This window comes from Fopius arisanus, unplaced genomic scaffold, assembly GCF_000806365.1.
Source record: "Fopius arisanus strain USDA-PBARC FA_bdor unplaced genomic scaffold, ASM80636v1 scaffold00097, whole genome shotgun sequence".
Taxonomy (NCBI): Eukaryota; Metazoa; Arthropoda; class Insecta; order Hymenoptera; family Braconidae; genus Fopius; species Fopius arisanus.
In genome coordinates this window covers 407,724-434,571 of record NW_011887836.1, presented here as the reverse complement: position 1 = coordinate 434,571, position 26,848 = coordinate 407,724, and the positions used below count along the sequence as shown (strand labels likewise).

At 40.1% G+C, this 26,848-nt stretch overlaps 7 protein-coding genes across 10 annotated transcripts; 4 read left to right on the top strand and 3 right to left on the bottom strand.

Moving 5' to 3' along the window:
• The first annotated feature begins 988 nt into the window (after positions 1–988).
• On the top strand, positions 989–4,038 carry Noc1 (Nucleolar complex protein 1). Its single transcript, XM_011312189.1, has 3 exons — positions 989–1,078; positions 1,185–3,399; positions 3,479–4,038. Exons 2-3 carry the CDS (start codon positions 1,185–1,187, stop codon positions 4,018–4,020), a joined length of 2,757 nt encoding a protein of 918 aa, XP_011310491.1. The 5' UTR covers positions 989–1,078; the 3' UTR covers positions 4,021–4,038.
• Positions 4,039–4,499: 461 nt separating this feature from the next.
• LOC105270943 (chromobox protein homolog 1) lies at positions 4,500–7,730 on the bottom strand. Of its 2 annotated transcripts, none has more exons than XM_011312187.1 (4): positions 7,568–7,730; positions 6,316–6,426; positions 6,004–6,235; positions 4,500–5,882 (listed from the first exon to the last, which is right to left on the bottom strand). In XM_011312187.1, the coding sequence occupies exons 2-4, from the start codon at positions 6,409–6,411 to the stop codon at positions 5,656–5,658; spliced, it is 555 nt and encodes a 184-aa protein (XP_011310489.1). In that variant the 5' UTR covers positions 6,412–6,426; positions 7,568–7,730; the 3' UTR covers positions 4,500–5,655. The 2 variants fall into 2 exon arrangements, with proteins under 2 accessions (XP_011310489.1, XP_011310490.1); XM_011312188.1 differs by lacking the exon at positions 7,568–7,730 and adding an exon at positions 6,632–6,723 and having other exon boundaries at positions 4,867–5,882.
• A 681-nt stretch (positions 7,731–8,411) lies between these two features.
• On the bottom strand, positions 8,412–11,565 carry gammaCOP (coat protein (coatomer) gamma). Its single transcript, XM_011312186.1, has 2 exons — positions 11,301–11,565; positions 8,412–11,147 (listed from the first exon to the last, which is right to left on the bottom strand). The coding sequence occupies exons 1-2, from the start codon at positions 11,338–11,340 to the stop codon at positions 8,542–8,544; spliced, it is 2,646 nt and encodes an 881-aa protein (XP_011310488.1). The 5' UTR covers positions 11,341–11,565; the 3' UTR covers positions 8,412–8,541.
• A 152-nt stretch (positions 11,566–11,717) lies between these two features.
• LOC105270941 (putative sodium-dependent multivitamin transporter) lies at positions 11,718–15,653 on the top strand. Of its 2 annotated transcripts, none has more exons than XM_011312184.1 (3): positions 11,718–11,873; positions 12,661–12,789; positions 12,879–15,653. In XM_011312184.1, the coding sequence occupies exons 2-3, from the start codon at positions 12,670–12,672 to the stop codon at positions 14,577–14,579; spliced, it is 1,821 nt and encodes a 606-aa protein (XP_011310486.1). In that variant the 5' UTR covers positions 11,718–11,873; positions 12,661–12,669; the 3' UTR covers positions 14,580–15,653. The 2 variants fall into 2 exon arrangements, with proteins under 2 accessions (XP_011310486.1, XP_011310487.1); XM_011312185.1 differs by lacking the exon at positions 11,718–11,873 and adding an exon at positions 11,890–12,075.
• Positions 15,654–17,705: 2,052 nt separating this feature from the next.
• Positions 17,706–21,985, top strand: LOC105270938 (sodium-coupled monocarboxylate transporter 1). Of its 2 annotated transcripts, none has more exons than XM_011312179.1 (5): positions 17,706–18,082; positions 18,938–19,594; positions 20,140–20,799; positions 20,877–21,827; positions 21,975–21,985. In XM_011312179.1, the coding sequence occupies exons 2-4, from the start codon at positions 18,938–18,940 to the stop codon at positions 21,396–21,398; spliced, it is 1,839 nt and encodes a 612-aa protein (XP_011310481.1). In that variant the 5' UTR covers positions 17,706–18,082; the 3' UTR covers positions 21,399–21,827; positions 21,975–21,985. The 2 variants fall into 2 exon arrangements, with proteins under 2 accessions (XP_011310481.1, XP_011310483.1); XM_011312181.1 differs by having other exon boundaries at positions 18,924–19,594.
• LOC105270939 (transmembrane protein 98) lies at positions 21,975–23,461 on the top strand. Its single transcript, XM_011312182.1, has 4 exons — positions 21,975–22,366; positions 22,449–22,558; positions 22,639–22,771; positions 22,852–23,461. The coding sequence occupies exons 1-4, from the start codon at positions 22,193–22,195 to the stop codon at positions 23,125–23,127; spliced, it is 693 nt and encodes a 230-aa protein (XP_011310484.1). The 5' UTR covers positions 21,975–22,192; the 3' UTR covers positions 23,128–23,461.
• LOC105270940 (ATP-binding cassette sub-family F member 2) lies at positions 23,446–26,532 on the bottom strand. The gene is made up of 3 exons (XM_011312183.1): positions 26,444–26,532; positions 24,328–26,094; positions 23,446–23,991 (listed from the first exon to the last, which is right to left on the bottom strand). Exons 2-3 carry the CDS (start codon positions 26,080–26,082, stop codon positions 23,848–23,850), a joined length of 1,899 nt encoding a protein of 632 aa, XP_011310485.1. The 5' UTR covers positions 26,083–26,094; positions 26,444–26,532; the 3' UTR covers positions 23,446–23,847.
• Between the last annotated feature and the right edge of the window lie 316 nt (positions 26,533–26,848).

Below are 26,848 nucleotides of genomic sequence, written 5' to 3'. Positions count from 1 at the left end.
AGAAAAACTCGATTTTCTCGCGTTCTATGCGTCCTAGCGCAAAAATACGCCCAGATTCGTCATCAGCGCGACGAGACGCATCGATTTCATGTATCGAAAAGTCGATTTTCGCGAATTTTTTTTCGATTTAGAAAAACTCGATTTTCTCGCGTTCTATGCGTCCTAGCGCAAAAATACGCCCAGATTTGTAAAGGGCGCGACGAGACGCATCGATTTCAAGTATCGAAAAGTCGATTTGATCAATTTTTTTTTTTTTTAGAAAAACTCGATTATCTCGCTTCCTATGGGTCGTAGCGCAAAAATAAACGTATTTTTGTTCCCGTAGTTCACCTTGACCCTGTCGACTGGTCCCTCTGACAGTGAAATTTCAAAAAACAGGACGGATTATGTAGTAATTCGCCTTCTTCTGTACTGCTATTCCCAACAGCTCATGTGAAAAAATAAATATTAATGCAAACCTGATGTGGAAATTTATTAAACTTTTATTACGCACTCCACCCGATTTACTGTGTCTTTTATCATTTGCTGCTCCTGATTTACCTCCAGGAAATGGACACACCCTCCTCATCTTTGTTCTCACCAATAACTTTCAGCTATTTTAGCGTGAATAAAAAAACATCTAATCGGCCAATTTAATAATAATAACGCTGTGTGAATAAAATTTTCAAATCACAACAAAGCCACCAATACATGAAACATCTATTATGTGCATTTGAGACCCGAGTGACGTCAGCGCTATACGGCGCTATCTAGAGGAACTACATTCCTTCACCCCTCTGTGTCACACTTTTAGAACATTCTCCCACTATTGTTCGGCCTCCTTACTCTATTCTTCATGCCTACTAACGAGGCAGTTACCGAGTTGGCGAACGGGACAACACCCTTATTGTGTGTGGCGCCCTCCCTCTCTTGGGATGCAGTACTACGATACCTTTGGGGTCACTCAAACCCCCAGAACTGAGCATCTACTTCAGTCAATCCTCTTTGGCGTCGATAGACAGTAGGAATCTGTTTGAATCCCAGCTGAGTTGTCATTGCTTTCGTTTTCCACAGGGTTAAGTTGCACCACGACCACGAGGTACGTAGTAAATGAATAACAATAAACCTGCTGTAACTATTTGTTTCGGAAATTTCCAATCATCCTGTTTGTTTTGAGTCACGTTATTTTCCATCATTTTCTCTAGATGAATAGCAGATCAGGGGATTCCATAATCTCACCGCCTTTGAAGAAGTGGTACGATGAATATTCCAAGTCTCCTGATCATCAAAAGTCGGGTAAAACCGAAGTGGAAATTCTGGACTTGAAAGCAGAGGCTAAAAGACATTTAGAGGCAGAGACAGCAGCGTATCAATTGAAAAAATCAAAAATCAAGGACTCTGAGTACGACTGGCTGAAGACAGCCTCCCAGCGAGGAACTATCAAGGACAAGGTGGCAGCATCAATCTTGCTGATCCAGGAAAATCCAAAGTACAATCTTCCACGCTTGGCGGCCCTCGTGGGTCAGGTGAAGGGTCTCTTTAAAGTATATAAACAGGGAGAGCAGGAGAGAAACTCGAAAAAACAATCACTGATCAACGACGTTAGGGATCTATTCCTAGAAGATCTCCTCCATCCAGAGTTCAAGCTCCTGAAATTTGACGAGCAGAAGCTCGATGAATTGCCATCAGCAAATGACTTCGAGACCCCGAAGAACCAGAAGTTCATCCCCAGGAGTCGTTTGCTGGCTCACTGGTACTTCGAGGATCAGCTGAAGGATCAGTACGAGAAGCTATTAACTTCATTGTCCTCAGTAGCTGCTGAAAATGTTGAAATGAATCGAGAGAAAGCTGTTGGGGTGATGACAGATCTCCTCATATCGAATCCTGAGCAGGAGCAGAAGATTCTGGATTTCTTGGTGAATAAAATTGGAGATCCCAAGTCTAAAGTAGCATCCAAGGCTGTTTTCTGTTTGAATAAATTACTATTGGAGCATCCCAATATGAAGTTGATAGTCCTGAAGAATATTGAGAGGCTTCTGTTCAGAACTAATGTTGCGCAGAGGGCCCAGTACTATTCTATTTGCTTGTTGAGTCAATTTGTCCTGGAAAGAGGCGACTCTGAGGTCGCTACAACTCTAATCGACGTTTATTTCGCCTTTTTCAAGGCTTGCTTGAAAAAAGGCGAGCCTGACAGCAGGATGATGGCTGCTATTTTGGCAGGAGTTAATAGGGCCTATCGATTTGCTGACTTAGAGTCTGTGAAAATTCATGAACATATCGACTCGGTCTACAGAGTCGTCCATGTGGGTTCTTTTAATGTCGCGTTGAATGCACTGGGTTTGTTGCATCAAGTCACCAATAATAATCCTGCCCAAGAGAATCGCTTCTACACAGCTTTCTACAAGAAGCTACTGGACCCCCAGATAGGGACAGTAGCGAAGCGAGCAGTTTTTCTGAACCTCCTCTACAGGGTGATGAAATCTGATAAGAACACGTCTCGTCTTTATGCCTTTGTAAAACGAATTCTCCAAGCTTCGATGTTCTTCCCAGCCTGCATGGCCTGCGCCACCCTCTACTCCATCTCCCAGCTTTTCAAATTTCGAAAAGACCTCAGACAGATGATTCTCAAATCTCCAGTTGTCATCAAAGTCGAGAAGGAAGACCCTGAGAGCTCCACGACACAAGAGGAAAGTCCGACAGAGTCTGAAAACGATGAAACCAAAAGGAAAACACAGGAAGAGGATCACGAATCACATGATGATGTCCAGCATATCGACAATACACTTGTCCTCTCGAACGTCGTATCAACCCCAGTGGAGCCAACCAATCCTGAGGATGAAGATAAAAAGGACATAGTTAAGATCGAAGAGGACACGAATCCCTTTTACGATCCGTTCTCGATGAATCCCTTGAGGTCTGGTGCAGTGAAGGCTCCTGCAGTCGAACTCGTGTCTCTTCATTCCCATTTTCATCCCAGTGTTTCTCTGTTTGCCTCGAAAATGATCGAGGGGAAGGCGATAGAGTACACTGGCGATCCTCTGGAGGATCTGACGCTAATAAGATTCCTGAATAGGTACGTCTTCAAGAACCCGAAGAAATTGGAGGCAAAGAAGGTGTCGAAGGCAAATGATCCTCTAGCTGTGCGAGGACGGTACACACCCAAGGGCCTGAGGTCCCTTCCTGTCGACAGTCTGGCGTATCTCAATGAAAAGGAAGAACGCATTCCTGTGGATGAGCTCTTCCTCTACAGGTATCTCAAGAAGAGGAATGAGACGAGAGGCGTTAAGGAGGAAGAGGATGTTAGTGATAATGACAGCGTTAATAGTGAAGAGTTCAATGAGATGATGGACCAACTGAGAGGGGAGAAGGATGTCGAGGAGCTGGACATTGCTGGGGACATTGGAGCTCAAGTCAAGAAAGGTAAAGTTCATCGACGCAGCGAATTTGGCATTTTATTTTAATTTCATTTACTAACAGTTTTATTTGTAAACTAAATCAGGTGGACTAAAAAATATTGAAGACGATGAAGACCAGGATGACGATGACGAGGGGTCTGACGAGGCAGGAAGGGATGAAGACGACAGCTTATACAACGACGATGGGGATTCGATGGATGATGATGACCTCGACGAAGGCAGTGACCTCGACCTCGACGACATTGACGACGAAAACGTCAGTGACATGGAGTTCAATGATTCAGACGACGAACCCTTGCCCCTGAGAGCTAAGAAATCCAAAAAATCGAACGATGACAATCCATCCCAGATGAAGAAAAAGGGAATGGACAACGTCTTCATGTCTGCTGAGGACTTCGCAGAGATGTTAGAGAAGCAAGGAAAATCAAAACACAAGTCCGGAGGGTCCAATGCTCTCAGTGACGTCGACGGAGCCAGTGCTAAACAACTGGACTGGGAAATTGGCCGACATCAGAAGTTGTCAGGGAAATTTGGCGGAAGTAAACGAAAGTTCAATAATAAAAATGGATTTCACGGGACGAAACATGTCAAGAAGTTCAAAAGAAAAAATGAATCATTCAAATAAAATGGATTGAAAGAAATATTCGATTTTTTGTTTTATTTTTAGAAATTATTATTGAAGAATAAAAAAATAGATCATGTGGGAAATTCTGCGGAGTTTATTGTAATAATTAATTAATAAGTCTTGAAAAAAATTCGAGGTGGTGAACGATGTAAACGCAGCCATATTGATCGGTTTCCTTCCCTTTGCCACAAGAAATTTTATAAATGGCGGCTCTCTTACCTCGACTTTCTAAACAATTGTTAAAATTATTTATCCCTAATTGATTTTCATTTCATTTCATCCTATTTCTATAAAACGTTTTGGGAGCTGCGATTTCGAAAAATAGAGAATTCCATTCCTCAATTAAAACTCATTACAAATTAAAATTTATTTCCACTTACTGTCATAACTGCATCATTGTTTATAAATAGTTCTAGTGATTGCCAAATCATTAAGTTGCTTCATAGATAAATTCTCCGCGTTTTTTTGTATGTCAATCATTTTTTATTTTACAGTAGAAGTTTTGGAAACGCATTTATAATATATCAAAGAAATTTGTCATACTATAGTAACAAAAAAAAACAAAATCGAGAGTTCCCATTCGTACTAAACATTAATGGAATAAATTTTAATCCTAAAATTGTTAACACCAAAAAATCGCAAGATACTTGAAACAATCCCGTGGAAATCATTCTCCTTCTACTGCGCCGAACATCTAGTTTTTTTCAAAAAGAACTTATTTAAATAACTTTATTAATATAATGAATAAGTAATCTAGGATGATACGGTTTGAGTTCTCTAAAAAATGATCAAGTTAGAGAAAAAAAAAAAAGAGATCTCCCCCGAATGTTGAACGATTGGTGCTTCTTTTTTGTTTTCATACGTGAGATGGCAAAAGTCAAACTGACAATTTTGTCCCATCGACGTCTTTTTATACCCAGTCATAAACTTGTCATAAACCTCAGTCGTGGGATTGTGAATCGATTCAATTCAATGCACCACTGAATAGTTTGTAATTACCACTTTATTTAAAAAAAAAATAGGTGATTCTAGAAGAAAAAGTTGACTTTTTTAAAGCTGAAGAAATTTCTCAACTAGAAAATATTACAATTTCGCAAAATATCACTGCTCCATTCGCACTGATTTTTCGATCATCAATTTGTCGTTTTCACAAGTAATTTCGAGTGAAAATTCAAGAATCCTAGCCGGCAATTATTAATAATTGTAACTGTAAAAACGTGTCTAAATTTTCTCGTAAAATCAACCACTAATGAGGTAATTTGAAATGAGGTGCTCACCAATTCCACAACTGAATTTTTTTTGAAATGTATTCAAAAATCTCCTCCTTAAATCTACTTTCGTACTTTTTGTTTTATTATTAACTGGTAATAAAAAATATCGAATATACCGTCCTTTATCCCTTCAATTTTATCTGCTCCACTGATAATGTTGTAATCAGTTAATTTTTTCCAAAGCTCAAACCCTTTTTGAAGATAATTCAACATTTATTTCTCTGACTTTAATAATTAGATATTTACTTTGAAAGTGTTAATGCGAATATTTATATGTCGTTTATTATGAGTCTGATCTTTCGAGGAATCCTTAGATATGACAAATCTTAAAACGAGCTGTATAGGTGTACGAAAAGGCTGAGTGCTACTCTGGATCGGGCTTATTGGAGCCCTCCTCGTCGTGTGTGGGACTGTGCCACGTGAGTCTCTCCTCGTAGAACTTAATAACGATTTGGGGACACTTCTCATTAGCCACTCTTGCAGCCACCAGATCTGCATCGTCAGTTCCTTTCCACTTCATGAGGAACATTAATTCCCCACTTGAGTCAGTTGCACCAATAATTCTCTCGGGTTCTAGACCTCTGTCGAAGCCTGAGGGCGGAAAATTTTGTGAGTATTAATTCTACTTAAGATGCCACCGAGAGAAAATTTTAGAAAGACCTTGTTTTCCGTATTGGAAATATACGGAATATAAATGGACCATTAATCTTACCTTCCAACTTCTTATCATCAACGATCTTTTTCTTTGGCTGGGTTGGAGTTGGTGTGCTTGAACTCTTTCTCTTCTTGGGCTCCTTTTCCTCACGATGTTTCCCACTGGCAGCCTCTTTCTTCTTGCGTGCCTCTTCGAATTGAGAAATCAAATCAGGACAATCGAGATTCTCTTCAGGTTCCCACGTGTTCTCATCGTTCGAGTAACCTTTCCACTTGAGGAAATACTCGACCTGTGGATCACACTCCGAAATTACAATCACAACTTCCCAAGTAGAGGATCTATCCATGAATTTGAGAAATTAGATTTTACCTTTCCATTTCTCACTCTCCTGTCCAAAACCTTCTCGACACTGAACTCCTCCTCCGTCTCGGTCTCATTGACTGGTGAATCCTTAGATTTACTCATTGTTTGTCGTTGTCACTATAAAAGAATAATAATTACATTACTAATAACCTTCAAAAGGTTGCTTCCTGTTTAGAAAGAGAAGGAAAAATTGAATCTCTCCGGAATAATTGTCCTCATTAACTCTCACAAATCATCAACGATGTAGTCAATTTGCCAAGATACCCGTGGTAATTAAATAGTAAAATCGGTTAAATAATTCGTAAGTAAATTAATAAGTAACCATTGAAATGCATTCTTCTGAAATTCAAGAGGTGTGAAAATAGTACATCATGTCACCGGAGTATGAAAGTATTACCTAACGAATGTGAGTTTATATTATAATCACATTCGGAAGATAATACTTTTGTGTGACACAAAATTTTTCGTCGTTGGGCCTGAAAACCGCGATTTAACCGAACGAAGTGAGGTTAGAATCGCGGTTTTTTGGGCCTAGTGATGAAAATGTCGTTTATTCTGATTATCTTCTCCCAATTCGCCAAATTAGTGTGAGAAAAAGTAAAAAAAAAAAACTACTCAGAAACTAATTAGTTCACAATTCTGAAATTCCATGAGTTATAAAACATATCAAAACCAAAAACATGATGTCACGGAGTAAAAAAAAAACAATTCGCTGAAATGAAAAAGAACACCAGAGGCGATAAGTGATCCTCTGTGTGATTTCTCTCCATTGTCATTACAACGGAAAATTCCCTGTCTTGTTTCCGAAAAGCGAAACGAGACAAGCAACCGACACTAACAATAAACCAGAGTGATTGCAGCCAGGAGACAATTGTTGCAGGATAATAACGGTTTATACCAAGGGTTGGTGATGTGTATTTTGATGGTTCGTTTTGATTTCGTGTGGCCAGAACGGCCGTTGGAATCAAATTACCGGTTAGAATGCACACTTTGCAGTGGATGCAGTTCACAGGTGATGACTACTAGTGAAAAACGTGATAAATATGCCAAACGAGGTGATGGGTTCCTCATAACAATTAATCAATGATTTTTCAAGGTGATTTCGAGGCTAACGAGGACAGCAAAGGAATAAAAACGAGAGGTAATCATTAACATGGTGGGCAAAATGGCGGTAAAACAACCGGGAACTTCTACGTTTCATAAAATATGTGGATTTTTCATATATTTGGAAGAGAATAATGGAAAATTCAGTACTTACAAGTGATTGGATTATGATTGCGGTACAGGAATGTGTCCTAGTAATTTGAGATTGAATTATTCACGCGTTTTTGGATATTTCAACACACCAACTACAGACGCTGTACGTATGTCCTCGCTACTCTAGTACTTTGGCGTCGTCTGGGGCGTCTTTCCTTGCCGCGAAAATGTTTGTCGAGTGCCAACATGGCGGCAGGAAGTCCAAAACCGGATGTTGTTGGGGATCGACGATTTTTTTCAAATTTCACATAATTGTCCACTGCTTTATTCCGTGGTTTCCTACATCTTGAGAAATCAATAAATCTAAAAAATCATTTCCTAATGGAATTTATTTATTTCGTATGTTATTATATGAATTTATTCTGTCAGCGGGAATTTTCATGGACAAAAGTTATTTTTCTCCGAGCCTCTAGAATTTTCTTTCCTTGAATTTTCTAGGTGAAAGTAGTGTAATTCGACTGCCATTTGTTGTAATACGCAATAAAAAATATCTACGGATAATTGTTGTTGAATAACTTTGATTTTATCAGAATTTCAGAGCTAATTACCAAGATTCTACCAATCATATCCTATTGTTTAAGTAAAAAGTCATAAATTTCAAGGGATTTTCATACAACAATAACTTGATTTAATGCTTTTCTTCATGGAATGTAATTACGACGCGGAGAATTTTAATTTCAATATGTTGGTAGCAGTTCGTACTCCGAACCTATCAGATTAAGGATCAATATCGTGTGCCTAATATCCGGCTATTCAAATCATTCATTACTTGCTTTTAATTGCCACTAACACTGCTGCCATGTAAAAGAGGAAAACAATTTTTACACGTAAAATAAGATCACCCATTTCTTATATAATTTTATTTTTATATCTCCTTTCTGTAATTACACGAGAGAAAAAACAATGCTGACTTAATTTAACGATAACTAACAGTAATAAATTCCTATACAGTTTCAGGATGGGAATCCTCCGGAATTACCCGACAGACGCGAGAACGACATACGCAACTTCTGGATCCTGGGATCGAATCGAGAGTTGCATTGTGACTTCAGAATTGGCTAATGCCAGTCTAGCTCTTGCCAGGATCTCCTTGCCTCCCCTGAAGAACCCATGAAGCATGAGAACATGAGAAGTGGCACCGGCAGTGACTCGATCACTTCTTTCCTGAGGTTCGAGTGCTAAGAATCCAAGGAGACTTTGCACAGCAGCTTCGAGAGTTGTAACATTGGAGCCAAGTGCAAAGGTGTCTTCCATGGAGGTGAACCCACGAGTGGCTGCAGCTTCCCAGGCAGATGCCATGTCCATTCCTCTAGTTGCTGAGCCTCTCATCTGATCTGCGAGAGTTATTTCAAGGTCCTCCAGCATGTACTCATCCTGATATCCCTGCTCAACCTCAGGAATTCCAGTGGCAGGATCGCAATCCTTGGCAACAAATTTCAAAGTCGTAGGAACCGTGGCTATTGAAGCATGAAGGTCCTCAGGGTACATCAGCACAGTGTACGTCACCCCGGGTTCATTATACGCTAATTTAGGACAGACGACTTCCTGGATGACAGTGTATCCTTCAGGTGCTTCCACAGCTACACTCACGTTCTCCAGGAGCTGATCGGACAGCGTATTAACGCAGTCAAATTGCAGAATTAGGTAATCCCCAAGGGAATGTTTGATGCACTTGACGTTGTACTCGGTCTCAGACTCAGTGAGCTCAAACACGGGTGAGGATTTGAAAAGTGGAGATTCTTGGACGATGGCAGCAAGCTGGGGAACCTGTGAGAGCTTCTCAGCATAACTCTCTTCCCTCGTGAGTCTCGGCTGTGTGGGCTTGACAGAAAGTTGAATCTCCTGAGGCACAGGCTCTTTCTCAAGAGTAGCTGGGGGAATCTGGGATATATCAAAGGGTTCATCCATGTTAGTCTTCACGTAATTCTTCAGGGCTCTCTCTAAACTCGGAATTGACAGCTGTGGAGGCTGAATAAGTGGCAGCAAACTCGAGTCCTGCTGCTGTTGTTGCTGTTGCTGCTGGAGAATCGTGCAGTAATAAGCAGCTCGATCCCTCACTTCGTCGTCAGAGTCCAACTGACATCTCGATAGAAGCACAAGGACATTGGGAAGAAGATCTGGACAAACAGCAGCGAATCTCGCCAGTGCAGTGACAGCAGCTGCCCTCACAGATGCACTCTCCAGGATGACTCTGTTGTAGATAAACCTGATGTACCGTGAGGGCTGCTTGGAGGTGGGTCCCTCCTGCCCCAGAAGATGAAGAATCCTCACAGCGAGTGAAGTGTGCTCGCAGTCCTCAATAAACTCACAAAGATGACCTAGAGCTGCTTCCTTCGCCTCAGCATTACCCTCCATCACTGCAATAATTGTATCAGCAATTGCAGCTTTATATTCCAGTCCTCCCTCATCTCTCAGCAGAGCTGACAAGAAATTCATTAGGACTGCGTGTTTCCTCGGGAACTTCTGACAGAGAGCCCTAATGGCTTGCACTACAACTACTTTAAACTCATCAGAAATCTCAGAGACGAATGTGGCAATCTGCTTCATCAATCTATCCACTGAGCTTTCAGCTCCAGTCTTGAGGAGTGTTGTAATGGCCAGAGTGGCAATGGACCTGTTGGGATCAGTAATCAAGTTCTCGAGGTCGAGATTGCAGCCTGTGACAGCTGCCGGATGAGTCATAGCGACTTTATTGAGAGTTCTCACAGCTGCAAACCTCAGTGCTGGTTTTGGAGAGCCACAGAAGAGCTGGAGAACGCTGATGGCAGCAGCTATCTCCCTTGTTCCACTCCTGTTGAGATTTACAAGGGCATGGGCTGCCTCGTACACCACCATCTCGGATTTGTGGCGCAGGCAGCACTCAATGAAATCCAGGAGTTCTCCACCCTCGTTTGAGTTCTCCAGGAGCTTGCAAACCATCCTAATGAGCAGGCATCCGGCGTAGGGGCTCTTGGGGTTGTATCTAATGAGCTTAGCAACGAGTTTTATGACAGCGTGCTTGTCTTGCTTGCGGGCCTGATAAAGAACCCCCAGGGCGTGATACTGCACCATAACGTTGTCAGAATTTAATGCCTCTTGGGCCTCATTTGCCCACCGACGTGCCACATCTGCTGAGACACTCGAGAGGTGCAGAGAGGAGACCAGAGCTGCACTGGAAACAGCTGGTGACTTGTCAACGATTGCTTGCTTCATGTATCTCTCGATGGCTGCCAGCATTGCACCATCTGTGATCGTGCACAGAGCTCTGATTGCCGCTGCTCGGTACAGATCCTCCTTTCCTGTCATGTCCTTGGTCAGACTTGATGTCACTATTATCACGTCTTCGGCGATAGAACTCAATTCCTTGATCGCAAGATACACCAGACGACGCAGTACAACATCTCGGGATTGGAATAATTTTGTCATTGCGAAGAATGTCTCTGTTGCCTCTGTCATTCCCAAAACTTCGCCCTGATTTATCAGGTAGAGGATCTTTGTCAGGATGTGAGAACATTTTCGGGGGTGAACTGGAGTGTCGTTGAAGGTTCGCGCTTCCTGGAGAACTGTTGTTTTCTCCAAGTTCTGGAAGGGATTTCCTCCACCTAAGATAACACCACAATTTTATGTTTATTTCTTTCAGTTGAGCTCGTGGGATCGAGAAGAAGCTGTCAAAGAAGCTGCAGGATTGTGCATCATTGCATCATATGATTCTAATGAAGAAATATCGAGTATTTATCAGGTTCTGGAATACTTACCATCTTCCTCTTCCTTTTTGTCACGTTTAAAGGCATTCATGTTTGAGATTTTGGTAATTAGTTTGAAATAATTTGAGACACGTCACCCAGAATCACTGATCACACCGTTTCAGCCATTAAAAAATGTCAGAGGAGTTTTTTCAATTAATTATGAGAAATTCCTGGAGGTGGTGCGCACATCGAGGAGAGAAAAATGCGGGAAATTTTGCATTTTACTACGGCATGATGGGCATGATTGAAATGTTTTTTCTATTGTTTATAGTAATCGTCTCGCGACGATCTTTTTAAATTCGTTTTTTTACTGTCGGAAATTTTGTTTTAGTTTTAATTTATTTTTATATATTACTTATTTTTTACGTGAGGTATTGGTGGGGATTTGAATGTTAGGTTCTGTAAGGTACCGGCTAAAATCGATTACTCTATCAGTATATACACATGATGTCTTCCATGTGTAAGTGATCGTAATTTAGGTGTCATTCTAGCGATTGACTTTGAAGGAAACAGTCGGTGATTACTTGAGGAAGAAGACGGTTTTCTATTTTCTCCCTAGTCTCTACTCCACTTTCTTCATTCGTAAGTGATTTTTTGTATTAATGCTGGCTTAATTACGGGATCAAGGCCAGTGACACCCAATTGGTGTCATTCCTCATAATTTTTTTTGTTAATCACTTAATTAGTTGGAATTTCTTACGCAAGAATTCACGTGTTTACCCGCAGTGAAAATTGATTACGCATTTAACGAGTGAACAACCGTTGCGGTTTCCCAATTCAATTGGTATTTATGACTATTATTGTAGTTTCTCTATTTTCACTTTAAATTCTCTCACAATTTCTTGAACTTATTGCTTTTCAAGGATAGGAAAAATACTGGAAAATTTATGGTTCTCAGATATTTACAATGGTGATTGATTTGACCTTCGGAGCGTGTTATTAATCATTCTGTTACCTACTATGTTGTTAAATTGTAATCATCGAAGTTCTCTGGTGTAAATTGTTATGAGAGTTCCCAATAAAATTTAGAGGCAATTGTGCGAATTCCTTCTACACGAAGAGCAATTTCTCTCGAAACGCATTCCAAATTCACGAATTTACAGAATATTAAGTAATTTCTTTTCTATGTATTCCGGAGTTTTCTTGACGAGTTTGCCTTAAAAATAGAAATATGAATATTCCTTGAAATGATATTGACAATAGTAAATTTTTCAGGTTTATTTTTTATGTTCTGCGAACAATTAATTGTACACGAAGGCGATAAAATTCCACGATCCCCCCATAAACAGACTATTGCCTCTGAGATTAGATTAAAAGCCACAAGACTATCTCTGATTGTACCGAGAATAATGCTTGTATTAATTTTCAGATTTGAATTATGGTTATCACGCACATACTGCAATGGGCAGATTATTTAGTAATCGCAGTGATGCTGATGATAAGTATTGGCATTGGAATCTACTACAGATTCACTGGTGGGAAGCAGAAGACAATAGAGGTGAATTGATTGACCTTTTATTGAAATTAATGACTCACCACTGAAGGGGGGACAAAACATAGGCAATTGACATTCATCAATATTTACAGGAATATTTCTCAGCGAATCGATCGATGAGTATTCTCCCAGTTGGAATAGCTCTGATGGTGTCATTCATGTCAGCAATAACACTGCTGGGAGTATCAGCAGAGAACTATGTTTACGGAACACAATTCGTTGTGATTAATCTGTCCTACCTCTTGTGCACGCCAATAGTTTGCTATGGATTTCTGCCAGTTTTCTATCAGCTGCAGGGGACAAGTGTCTACGAGTACTTGGAAAAACGTTTTGGCGGATCGACCAGAGTCCTGGCAAGTTTTGCCCTGTGGATTCAGCTGCTGTTGTATTCGGGAATAGTTCTCTATGCCCCAGCAATAGCATTCGAGACGACAACTGGTCTATCAAAAACAGCGAGTATTCTCATAGTGGGTCTGGCCTGTGCCTTTTATTCGAGCATCGGTGGGATCAAGGCCGTGTTAATTACCGATGTATTTCAAGCATTCCTCATGTTTGCCTCATTGCTCCTCGTCATCTTCACAGCATCGAGTGCGGCTGGTGGTTTTGGAGAAATCTGGAATATCGCTGAAAGAGGGGGAAGAATTGAATTCGACAATTTCTCCATTGATCCAACGACTAGACATAGCTGGTGGAGTCTCATAATCGGTGGAGGCTGCACCTTCCTCTCCCTCTATGCCGTCAATCAGGTTCAAGTTCAGCGATTACTCACTGTCAGGAGCTTGAAGAGCGCAAGAGCTGCCCTTTGGATCAACTGGCCTATCCTCACAGCCTTGTCTATCATAACTTGTTTCTCAGGACTTGCCATTTACAGCAAATATCACGACTGCGATCCCATAAAGGATCAGAAAATCAAATTCGATATGTTGATGCCATATTATGTGATGAATAATATGTCGGAGTATCCCGGACTCCCTGGATTATTCATCGCTGGAATATTCAGTGCTGGTCTCAGCACAATCTCAGCAGCCCTCAATTCTCTGTCAGCAATGACTCTAGAGGATTACATAAAACCACTGTATTCCATGAAGACAGGCAACGAAATGAGCCCAAAGTATTGCCTTGTCTTGAGTAAAGTGCTAGCATTTCTCATTGGACTGGCATCCATCCTTTTGGCATTTTTGGCTCATTATTTAGGGGGCATTCTTCAGGCTAGCTTAACCATTTTTGGAGTGGTTGGTGGTCCTCTCCTAGGATTATTTACTCTGGGGATGCTCTGCGAATCAGCTAATCAACGAGGTGCTATCACTGGATTCTCTGCTGCCCTGGCTTTTCTTCTTTGGATTGCCTTCGGGGGCCCTAGACCTAATGCACCACGACTTCCCACTTCCACTGTCAACTGCAATCCTCTCGTTTCCATCAATGAAACTCTTGCTGCCATGATGCAAACCTTCGCTGTTAATCAAAATGTGGCAGCTCCTGGGATTGGGACTGAGACTGAAGAGGGTCGATATTTCTATCTGTACAGAATCTCTTATTTGTGGTATGCACCTCTCGGGGCCCTCATCACTTTAATACTTGGCTGGCTTGCAAGTCAAGTCTCCAAGTGCTTTTGTAATGAGGAGGAAATGTATGTCAATCCGAATCTCTTTTTTCCATGCATTGCTGCGAGAATTAGGAGGAGAATGCAAAAGGATATCGACATTCAAGGGATCCCAGGGAGCATTTATGCTAAAAAATATTCATTCAGTCTCAATGATCCTGCCATCAAGCTCAAAAATTCTACCAATATTTAATTGATTACCTTTGTTTATCAATTGAATAGTGGATTATTATTTAATTAAATTAAATTACAATGAATTTAATTCATTACAATCTACTTGAATTAATTAATTCAATTGATTCAAATTAATTGATTTAATTATTCCTGAGAACTGTAATTTTGAATTGTAAAGCTCAATTAGATATTTTATGGCTAGTTACTTTGTTAAAGGGTCTTCCCTTGAATGAAATGAATGGTATAGATTTTTTGATATTTTTATTAGGTGTCTTTTTAGTTTCATTTGTTAGATAATTTGATACTTTTGTTTATAGGATTGAGTCAGGGATGTATCAGTAAAAAAAAAGGACTCGAGAGGTGTGTGATGTGTTAAAGTACAAAATATGGTACTCAATCTCAAGACTATAATTAATATTTAAGTGAAAATGTGTGGAGATCACAATTTGTCTTCCATGATGATATATCCGAAATACTGAAATCATAGTATTTTTTTGGATAATCCGTGCTATCTCGATTTTCAAGCATTTCAAGTTTTTCGTGATAACTGCCAATTATCCAATGTATCAGTACTTAATTCCTCATTTTATACATTTTATCACCGCAAAAATAGTTTTTTACTCCAAAAAGATCATTACAGTTTTTCGAGAATTTTTTAACGTGAATATTTTGCACGTTGTAGGCACGACATATTACGGATTAGAAAATATATTTTAGTGTACCTCGAAAATCGGAGATTTATATTTGCCAATGGAGAGAAAATAAGAAAATCCAGTCTGAACAAAAAAGAAGAGAAAATATATGAATTGTTGAAATTTAGGAAATTGGATTGGGATAGCGCATGGGAAAATAATTTATTCAACTTCATTTCAGCCATGTAAGAAGTAGAATAAATTTCATCACTCGATTGACTCGACAGCGTCCAAATGAATGAACAAACAAGTACGGGATCAATCGAGGATAATCTGGGCCAATAAAATTGTTAGATTAATCATATTGGGCTTTTAAGAGTTGAAAAAATATTTATAATATCGTGTTATCAAGTGAAATACAGTATTTACTACAGCAATCAATAAAAATCTCACTATTAAAACCTGTGGCGATGACTCATTCAATTTCCCATCGTCCTAAATTTATCGATTGATTATCCTATGACCTATCCACCTATTATACCAAAGTCATTCAATTTTTTAACTGGGTATAATATAAACTTTTTCAATTACTAATCATAGTCACAAAAATTACAAATTTTGCATTTGACAAATACAAATACACAGTTAAAAATTTTTTGACATATCAAGCACAAAGTTATGAATTTTCAAGTTTAGAGTTTCAATTCAATTTTTATTAACAACAGCCATGAAATTCCTCATTTATCTTAAAATTCCAGAAAATCGAGTTTTTCATGTTGAATATTTTTAATTTTTCAATGAAAATTTGAATTTTCAATAGACTGAAAACTCAGGGAAACTGCTACATGAATTAAAAAATTGAGCATTACCAAATACATAAAAAAATGTACTGATTTGTCAGTGAAGAATTCGACAGAAATTCCATGTTAATCCATCGTTAGAAAAATTCAAATTGCTTATTTGAAATTGCAAGTATAATTTTGCAAGAGGGTTGAAGGCGTTGTAAAAATTTTCTGATTTGTCCATCAATTTCGAAAAACTAGCGACAGCGGAATGGAAAAGTTGGGCCCAAAGCTATAGCCCCAATTAAAATGGTGAATTAGGCAATTAGCCTAACAGATGTATACGGCAAAGAAGACGTTGGGGATTCTCCAGCAATTTGTGACGCGCCTCTAAATCTGGACAGAGCCAACATTGACCAGCTCAAGCCAGTTTCAATTCCTATTCTTTTACGTTAACTGATGGTTATCCATCTCCAAACTACTCACTCACTCACTCAGAAATGAGTGTTTTTTCCCTCTCATTCTAATTCTCACTAGACTATCACACACTAGTTCGGAAGAGGATTTTCTTCATCAAGCCTAGAGGCCCCACGAGGCTTTCTCGTTACGTCAATTAATTAATCTCAAGAATTCCATCATCATCTATGATACGATCTAGGGGTGTCAAGTATCACTTGCTATTGTCCTTCGCCTCGAAAATAAAAATGATCTCCAATTAAATTCAAACTGCGATTTATGCTGTGTAACAATCGACGAGAATTTTTTTAGATATCGTGGAAAAATCGGTATTAAAAACAAGCCAATAGTATTTGAAAACAATGAAACAATCAATAGCTGTTCGATAATTGGAAAGAACTTGGCGATTGATCTCTGCGGAGTGACATTTTCATTGATCCAATGAGAATTTTTATGTCTCAGTCATAATTGGAGCAAAAATACGCTTAAACATTGTGCCAAAACCGGTACTTTCCAACTCAACCACTTTCCCCCCTCTTTGATCTACACAACCCCCCGGATATTCTTGGAGATCTCATTGCAGATAGTATTTAGGGGGAAGAAGGATAAAATCTGGATGCTGAACCACGAGAGCTTTACAATCTCAGCAACTTGACGCGCTCTTCGCCACTCCGTTCTTCCCAATTCTCTTCTTCGAAAAATAATTGCATACGGAAATATCTCCGAAACTATGAAAAATTATCAAATTTGTGCAGGAACTTTTTTATAGAGTAAATCGAAAGCTAGAAAAAACATTACAACATGAAATTCGATATTTTCCTTACTTTCGGGGATATCTATGAAAAATTGACTGAACGCTTAACTGCTTAACTGCAAAATTGAATTGTTTATCGGAAATTTACTGGTTTCCATTCGTTTTTTTATTTAAATTACAACTCAATAGACGTAATAGCTTTTTTCTGTGTTGATTACTCTATTTTTAATTCCACGAATTGCAAGAAATGACTGAATCATGTGCGAATCATCAATCCAATCAATTTTTCATGATGACACAACGGAATCAATTTTTCAGGAATTTCAAGAGCTTCAAAACTGGAAATGGTCACATTTTTTTCACGCCTTCTCACAGAGTCCCAATGTATGTTGTTGTCGTTGTATCTGAAATGTGTAACGTGGATGGAAACAATCTCGCCGCAAAACAATTCCAGTGGTAGGGACTGAGATCGTATAAAGGCGCATATGACAATTAAAATGATCAGTCTTAAAACAAAACTCCGGTTTAATCCAGTTGACAGTGTCGATTCCTCCAAAACCACTATTATCTACTCTTTTTTACTATCGACAATTTTCCCCAACAATTACAACAATTACGCCATTTTTTTCAGACCCCAATAAAATTTTTAAATTAAAAATCTAATAAATCAGTAATTGCTGATTTTTTCGCGGATTTATGATTTTATTTTACTAATAGATTTACATTTATGCGTTACGTCAGGAAGACGAGTATAATAATTCAACTCCAATTTCGCACATTTCTATTGTTGGTCATTAACTAGTGAATTCAAAAATAGTGAAACAATAATAGTCAATATTTTAACGTACGATAAACGCAATTAAAGTACGTGAGAGTGACCAACAAGTGTGAAATAAAGGTAAGTAATCGGATTTTAATTACCGGTTACGAATGTTTTTACCTTGATAACGCGACGGTGGTATTGGGCATTAAAGGATATTACTCGGCGAGTCTATTGTCATTGTTTCCGAAAGTACTAATTTATGATATCCTATTTGAATTATTTCCGCCAAATAAATAAAAATCCCGTTCCAACGGATTCACCTCGCGAAGGATTTTTTTTATTGATTGGACATTACTAGAATAATTCAATGAACTCCCGGAGCTTTTGAATTTTTTAATAGTACACAACAGTTGGGGGAATGACAAGCTTGGGGCGTTGACTAATACCTGTGGAAGGCCAATGAAAATCGATGGAGTCTCGAATTCCTGGTGGTCTTCCTGGGATATCCTGTTACATATATAAACCTGTAGTATCCACTTTTATCCAGTTTCAGCCAGAATTCATTTACTGTACTATATCTCCGATTGCTGATCCTCTCGCGTTTGATACCAATTCATCAAAGGATTTCAATAATTATGCTGACAGTACTCATTTAGAAAAACGTAACATACCCGAACTGAAAATTTTCCTTTTTCACTTCCACGATTTCACGATTCACCCAAAAAATCGCGCCCAACGATAACTTGAAAAATAATAATTTATATAAGTGTAGTTCTAAACTAATAAATTTTATTCATCCTTGTCTCGTGCGAATTCAAATTTGGAGCTAATGCCAGTATATTGATTATTCAAAAATGGATCAATTACGATTTTTTAAGTTCCTCCAATAATTTGAATTCATCCAGAAATATGTGATTAATTTATTAGCAGAGAACGTATAGAAATTTCTGAAACGGAAATTGAAAAAAGCTAATAGTAATTCCTTTGAAGATGCGTTTCCGACTGCTGATTCTCTTCCTGGTGCTGTGGACGTCCTCAGCAGAGCACCAGACATCCCAGGAGGAGTCCATCAACGCACATCCAACACTGGAGCACAGTTTTTTATGGGTGGATTACTCAGTGCTGGGTGTTATGCTCCTGGTGTCGTGCCTCATCGGGACATTTTACGCATTTTGCACGAAAAAACAGGAGACCAGTCAGGATTTTCTCCTGGGTGGATCCAGCATGGGGACTTTGCCGATGGCTATGTCCCTCGGGGCGAGTTTCATCACTGCCATTGAATTGCTGGGAAATCCCGCGGAGATGTACTCCCAAGGCACCCAGTTCTGGATGACATGTGTCTCATTTATCCTGGTGATTCCCATCACCTCGCAGTTGTACCTCCCGGTGTACATGAAACTGCGATTGACGTCGAGCTACGAGTACTTCAACCTGAGATTCCACAGGCACTGCAGACTCCTAGCCAGTGGTCTCTACATGCTACAAATGATTCTGTACACATCGGTTGCTGTTTATGCTCCAGCTCTAGCTTTGAGTCACGTTACTGGACTTCATAGATACATAGCTGTGTCCCTTGTTTACGTTGTCTGCATTTTTTATGCGTCTCAGGGCGGCATGAAAGCCGTCATTATGACGGACACCTTCCAGGTAATTAAGAAATCGTTGAGAACGATATTACATTTTTCCTAATTTGTCTTCAGACACATCAGCAAGCTCATTTTTTGCTTCAACCGAAATTCCAAATCGATTGGCCAACTTTCTTTCGAAATATAGCAATCTCGCGATAATTCTGTTTTTTCGGAAATCTCCACAGCTACGTGATTATATCACAGTTAACATTTTTCATTGTTTTTTTAGAAAAATCGGTGTAGGTAAGATAAACACCAAAAAAATTGCCATAAAAAGATTAAATTTGATATGAATGTAGATCTTATAATCTATCGGGCGGTTTTTTTTAGGTGGACATAACCGTATGATTAGTTTCCAAGATATTTCATTTTTTATCAAATACATTCCTCGATATATCCTCAAAGGCTCATTGGATTTCAATTTTTTTTATCTACCCATACAAAGTTTTCAAGTTTTTGAGCTTTTTTCAATTTTCCATAATTTTCTCATAATCTACGCGAAAGTTAGAATAAAAATATGAAACTTTGGGTACTTACTACCTGTCTTGGTGTAAACTTGTTTAGGCTATTGTTCTGCTCCTTTCCCTCTTTGTCATCGTCGCCCTGGGTATGATCAATGCAGGAGGAATATCTTCGGTGTGGAAAGACAGCTGGGATACCGATAGGATCGAGTTCTTCGTCATGGATCCCAGTCCTACAATTCGCCACAGCTTTTGGAGTGTCGTTGTGGGTGGGACCTTCTACTGGGCCACAATGTTCTGCAGCAATCAGGCATCTGTGCAGAAATACATGAGTGTCAAATCGATTGGTCAAGTGAGAAAGGCCCTCTGGGTTTCTGCTCTCAGCCTCATTGTCATTTACACCATCAATTTCCTCACCGGAATGGTCCTCTTCTCGGTGTACAAGACCTGCGACCCTCTGAAGGCATCCCAGATATCAGGAATGGATCAACTTCTTCCCCTTTATGTCATGAACTTCATGGGAAAGTATCCCGGAATTCCTGGCCTCTTCGTTGCTGGCATTTTCGCTGCTTCTCTGGGAACTGTAGCTAGTGCTCTCAACTCTCTAGCAGCCCTCACCTGCGAGGATATTCTCAATGGGCTCTTCCATATTCAAGTTCCTCCCAGCAAGGGAGCTGCATATGCCAGATGGATCAGCATCTTCTTCGGAGTTCTCAGCTTCGCTTTTGTCTTCATTGTCGAACGTCTTGGAAGTGTTCTTCAGGTGTGTAATAATGTCTTCATTCAAATTCATTTATTGTTCGTAAGATTTGCTCATGTTTTTCTTGATCTGCATTTCAGGTTGCTCTCTCCTTCAATGGAATGGTCGGAGGGATAACCCTGGGGATGTTCACCCTGGGAATGTTCATCCCCTGGTCGAACGCCAAGGGAACGATAGCTGGAGCTCTCACAGCTCTCGTCCTTGTCCTGTGGATATGCCTGGGAGCTCAGGTGGCTGTGCTCAATGGAGAAATCGAGACAACGACCAAATTCACATCCATTGAATCCTGTTTCGGCCTCAACAACACTTCCGCAATGGATTCCATGCCAACAGAGTCTTCAGAAATGGTTTCTTCCTTCTACAGGATCAGCTACCTCTGGTACAGTGCCATCGGCTGCATTGTCACAGTTATCATAGGGACACTCGTCAGTTTTCTCACTGGTCCTCAAGATCCAGCCGATCTCGACTACGACCTCCTCAGCCCACCCATCAGGTACCTCCTCAACAGGTCCCCCAAGAAGCACATCACTGGGATCACGAATTTCGCATTGGAACTCGAAGACGAGAAAATCACCGGTGACACCACCAAGAGTCCAAAATAACTTTCAATATATGTCTATCAACGGGAGAAATTGTTTATACATATTCTACAAGATTTTTTAATGGAATTGATCTTGAAGATTCTCGAATGAATTTTTCCCCCTCTTGTGGGATAAATAATCCTCAGGAAGTTCATGACTGAACGTAATTAGAAGATCTAAAGGTTGAATATTGTATCTAGCTCGTTAATGTCTAATACCAGTTCTATTGCGTATTTTAATTGATTGTTGTAATGAATAGGGTGAGCTTGAGGCTCACATTTGCGGCCAGTAATTAAATATCTAACGATGAAAATTTAATTTATGATCGTTACTGTATGGCATGGTATCTTGGCCGAGTACTTATGTCAATTGTATTACGTTTATTGTACATATTTCGCATTTAGTTGTAATTATTCCATTGTCGTTGAAACAATAAAACAGTATTTAAAGGTAATTAAATTGGCTCAAGTGTTATTCTATTGCACTCTGTGAGGATAATGGAAATTTTCTTCATTGAAATCGAAAAACGCACGTTTTGGCGCTCAGAGTTGTCGACTAATGGAAACGCAGTTGATAATATTTCTGTGTTGGTTTTAGTCTTTTACTTGGTGACTGATACCGCCACTCCGCCACAGCTGACAGCCGCCTCCCACTGAAATACAATTGGTGCCAGGCGCCTCAATCTCAACCATTAACAAGCACCAGGAGATACCATTCCTGATGATGATTGCAACGATTGCAACGATTGCAGCATAGCCAATGTGATCATAATTTCAAGTTATTGTTTTCTCTTTATTTGTTTTTCCTTTATTGAAATGTCGAATGTCGTGCCTGTGATGAGCTCACCTCTGTTGAGCAGCTCAAGTGCTTCCACTGGAGCACCAGGGATGGAAACCGTCGTCGCTGTTGCTTTAGGAGCTCTTGCTGCAGTTTTCCTGGGGGCTTTGATTGTCCTGCTGGTCATTTGCAGGAGACAGCGGTGTTATTACGTACGTGATGATGAAAAAAATCGATTTTTATGCGTCTTTTATAAGGATTTTCGTAAGACTTTTCGTCATTTATTATTTACAGAAGCAGAAGGACTCAAATGATCTGAATTCGGATCTCCTAGAAGGCGAAAATGGATTGGGACTTGGATTAGATGTGTGGGAGGGGGAGGAGTGGCTTGCTGGGGCTGAAAGGTTCGAATTTATTGGTTTTTTATTTACGTTTTTGGTTGAAGGAATCAATCGGTTTATTTGTTTATTGCTTTTGGATTTAGGTGGGTTGACGATGCCACTGGCTTAGCTCCACCCTGCATAGCTGTTTTGAGATCTTGTCACTCATTAGCTGCAAGTCTGACTGCAATTGCTGGAACTGTAAACAGTAATACCGTACCTCTGGAAATAGTCGATGTAATTTTCATCATTTTTATCTACTGATTTCTCCTTTCCCTGATGTGAGATTCAATCATAAATATTAATTGAAATAACAGGTGGCAAGGCGCATTCCCCCACGTGTAGATGACGTAGTGCGCAGTTTGTATCCACCTCTTGATGCCCGACTCCTGGAGGCAAGGGTAGCAGCTCTAGTTCTTGCTGTGACTCACCTGGCACTCGTTACCAAACATGGAGTTCCCAAGAGTCAGGCACGAAAATTAGCATTCATCGATCAGGCACTGCAGGATATGGACTCTCATCTCCTCGTCCTCAGGAATGCTGCACTCGCTCAGGAAACATCTTGCAGTATACCCGCTTCTACTCCAGTTTAATCATCGTCTCTGACAACAATTATTGATCGTTGATATTAAGAAAATGTGAAGAACTCTATTATACGGTGTATATATCTTTATTTTTTTTATTAGATGTTTATGGAATATTCTTCCAAATGATCTGAACAAATTGATAATGACAAAAACTATCAGCGTCTTCCAATTTTTATACAGTATTATATCCAGGAATATCCAGGCACTACTGGCAGTTTCCCGAAATTTACCTGAAAATAAAGAATTGTAAAGGGTTCAAGTCTGGGAACCCTTAAATATGTATTACGATTGAAATAGACGAAATCAGAATAAAATATGACATTATTTAATGCTCTCTCAATCGGTGTATTTTTATTTAATACAGTAGTAATTATTTTAAAATTTCATTAATCAATTTAATATGTTCCAGAGTGTGGAAAAATGTTCGTGGATATTCAATAGCGATGAAATCCATCAAGACACTTAGTCCACACGTTATCACCATTCAAAATTCACTGATGACAATGATTTGCACGTGGTTTCATTGACGATGAATTCATATCTTCCATTTTATTTAAATAAATTAGCTAGGTAGGCTGAACTCATCAGTTTAAACGCTACACAGCAGCGCTGGATCAGACGATGAATGAATTTCGATTCATACGCGGGATGTGGCGGCAATGGAATCAAGTATAATTATCCTTCATTTTCCGGGATTTATTCTGGTCAGTTAAAAAATAGGGATTATTATTTTCCTCGGTTCATGAACTCCTTCTCTCTCTTCTGATTGTCCTTCAGAACTTTGGACTTGAGGTGTTCCTTGTAGTTCAATATTCCACCTTGCCATTTTGTCACTGTTCCGTTCTCGCATACCCAAATCTCCTCGGCAACCTGATGATTAAAAAATAAACAATTAAATATCATAGAAATTCATGAAGAGCGTAGAGCGTTGTAGACAAAACTGCACGAATGGTAAAATTGACTCTTCAATTTACTTCATGACATTTAAATTATTTGGATAATGTATTCACTTGGAGAAGGCGTGGGTATCACATTGATAACACACGCGGCAAAGGTGAATCCCTTTCATCTACGAATTCTTCTTACATCGACTTTATTAAAAAATAAAAATCAATGTTTGTATAAATTCGATATTTGATTGAAACCTATGGATTATTACTTTTTACTTATTTTTTGAGAGTGCAAAAAAGATGTCAAATGACTCACTTGATTGATAAGTCTAAAATCGTGAGAAACAAGGACCATTCCACCGTCGAAATCATTGATAGCATCAGCAAGAGCATCGATTGTTTCCATGTCCAAGTGATTGGTGGGTTCGTCCATGAGAAGTAGATGCGGTACCTGCCAGGCTAGCCAAGCAAATACGACTCGGCAACGTTGGCCATCAGACAACTGTCTGATTGGACACACCTGCTGGCGACCAGTAAGTCCATAACGTCCAATGATTTTCCTCATCTCCTCCCTCTCTTTGACATCAGGAAAAGCCTTCATCATGTAATCGAGTGGGGACATATCTAGGTCAAGTAATTCATGAAGATGTTGGTGGTATCTCGCTATTCGGAGGTGAGAGTTTTTGCGAATCATTCCACTGCTTGGAACGAGATCTCCATAAAGCAGTTTCAACAATGTACTCTTGCCAGCTCCATTGGGGCCGACGAGGGCCAGCCTCGTATCCAAATCAATGCCAAACTCGAGATTCTTATAAATCCAAGGGGCATCGTCATTGTATCGAAAACTGACATTCTGTACCATGATGACAGGTGGTGGTATACCTCCACAGCTTGGAAAATAAAAATTGAGCACCTTGTCATTAGTGACTTTCTCAGTCAATCCCTGTGCCACCATTTTGGCCAGAGTCTTCTCCTTGGACTGGGCCTGTCTGGCGAGCTTGGCAGATCCATGCCCAAACCTTGCAATATAATTCTTCATATGGGCTATCTGATCCTGCTCCCAATTGTATTGCTTCGCCTGATTCTCCAGGAGCTCCATCCTCGTTTTGCAGAAAGCCTCGTAATTTCCAGTATAGTATTTCAACTGCTTTTTATTCAAGTGAATAATATTGGTGCATATGCCATTAAGGAAATCCTGTGAATGGGATATAATCACGAGAATTCGTTTGTACGTCTTGAGCTCCTCCTCAAGCCACACACAGGCATCGAGATCGAGATGATTTGTGGGTTCATCGAGCAAAAGTAAATGTGGCTTGACATAGAGTGCACGTGCCAGAGCAATTCGCATTCTCCAGCCACCGGAGAAGTCTTTGGTGGGAGTTTTCTGCATCTTGGGTGTGAAACCGAGACCATGAAGGATGTGTGCAGCACGTGCCTCAGCAGTATCAGCAGACATGTCATCGAGTCTCTCATAAACATCCATCAGCTGTTCCTGGGCGTCTTCCTCCGGACAATCTACGAGCTCCTCAGCCAATTTCTCAAGACGTACTCTTTCCTCGTCGACCTCCATCACGCACTCAAGAGCTGTTTTATTGCTGGCTGGCATCTCTCGTGATAGATGAAATATATCAATCTGATCGGGTATTGGCACCTCTCGATTACCTACCACTGAGAGAAGAGTCGATTTGCCAGAGCCATTGAGACCCAGCAGACCATAACGTCTCCCACAATTCAACTCAAGCATCGTGTCCTGAAGGAGCTCACAACCGTGGAAAGTTATGGAGAACGTCGAAATCTTGATGTCTCGACTGCGGGGATGAGATGCCAGAGTTCCAGTGCACGAACGAGCTTCAGCATTCAGACGAGCATCTGCTTCAAGTTTCATGCAGAGAGCCTCTTCAGCAGAGATTACTCCATTGCTGGTACCATTCTCCACCTCTCCAGGTGGAGTGCAGGACGTCTCCTTTCCATCCTCAGGTTTAGCCTGAGTCGTTGGTTTTTTTCCTGTCTGCCTGGCCTTTGCAGCCTCCTTCTTCTTCTGCTGCTGCTTCTTCTTGGCGTCGGACGGCATTATGCTTCAACTCTGAAAACCAAGTGTAAAATAAATCATTAGTCCAAGGACCTACAGTACACCAAAGGACTATTACATAACGGAGCACTTTCAGAGAGGCTGAATCATCCATTGAGATTTCTGGGGATGACTCGGAAATAGACGTGCAAACGCATGAGAAAAAACTGAAAGGAATAATTTTAATGCACGCCGTCTGCTCACGAGGAACGTGCGGTCAACCTCCAGCTGAGTAATTACGAGTTTTAATCGTTAACAACGGATTTTTTGGGCGATCCTTGGTTTAATGACGTTGGAGGATTGACTTGGGGAGAAATTATGCTCGGGTTGGCTTATTAATTAGGGTTTAATTACTGTGCTTTACCTAATTGTGCGCCAAAACGAGGATCCCAGCAACACGGCAGCTTCACGTGTATGGATGAAAGGGCCAGAGCGCCCACAGCGCCAACAGCGACAGCCGTCAAATGATGGATCATCGTTTTTTAGATGGCAGCACTTGAAATTCCCGCTAAAAATCAAGTGCAACCATCTTTGTGAACGCTTTCGTCCTTCTCAAAATAATCACTGCGAAAAAAAAACTCTTTTGCCCAAAACATTTTGTCATAGGTGTCCGGAATCACGCGATTCTACTGAGTAAAGCGAGAGCCCGATGGCATACGTAAAATAGTACACGAAATACGTGCGTTATGGATTTTTTGACTGGTGGAATCGTAAAACTCGTCTTCGGCTCGTGGTATTGTATGTGCGCGAGTGCAGTCCTTTGTTCTTA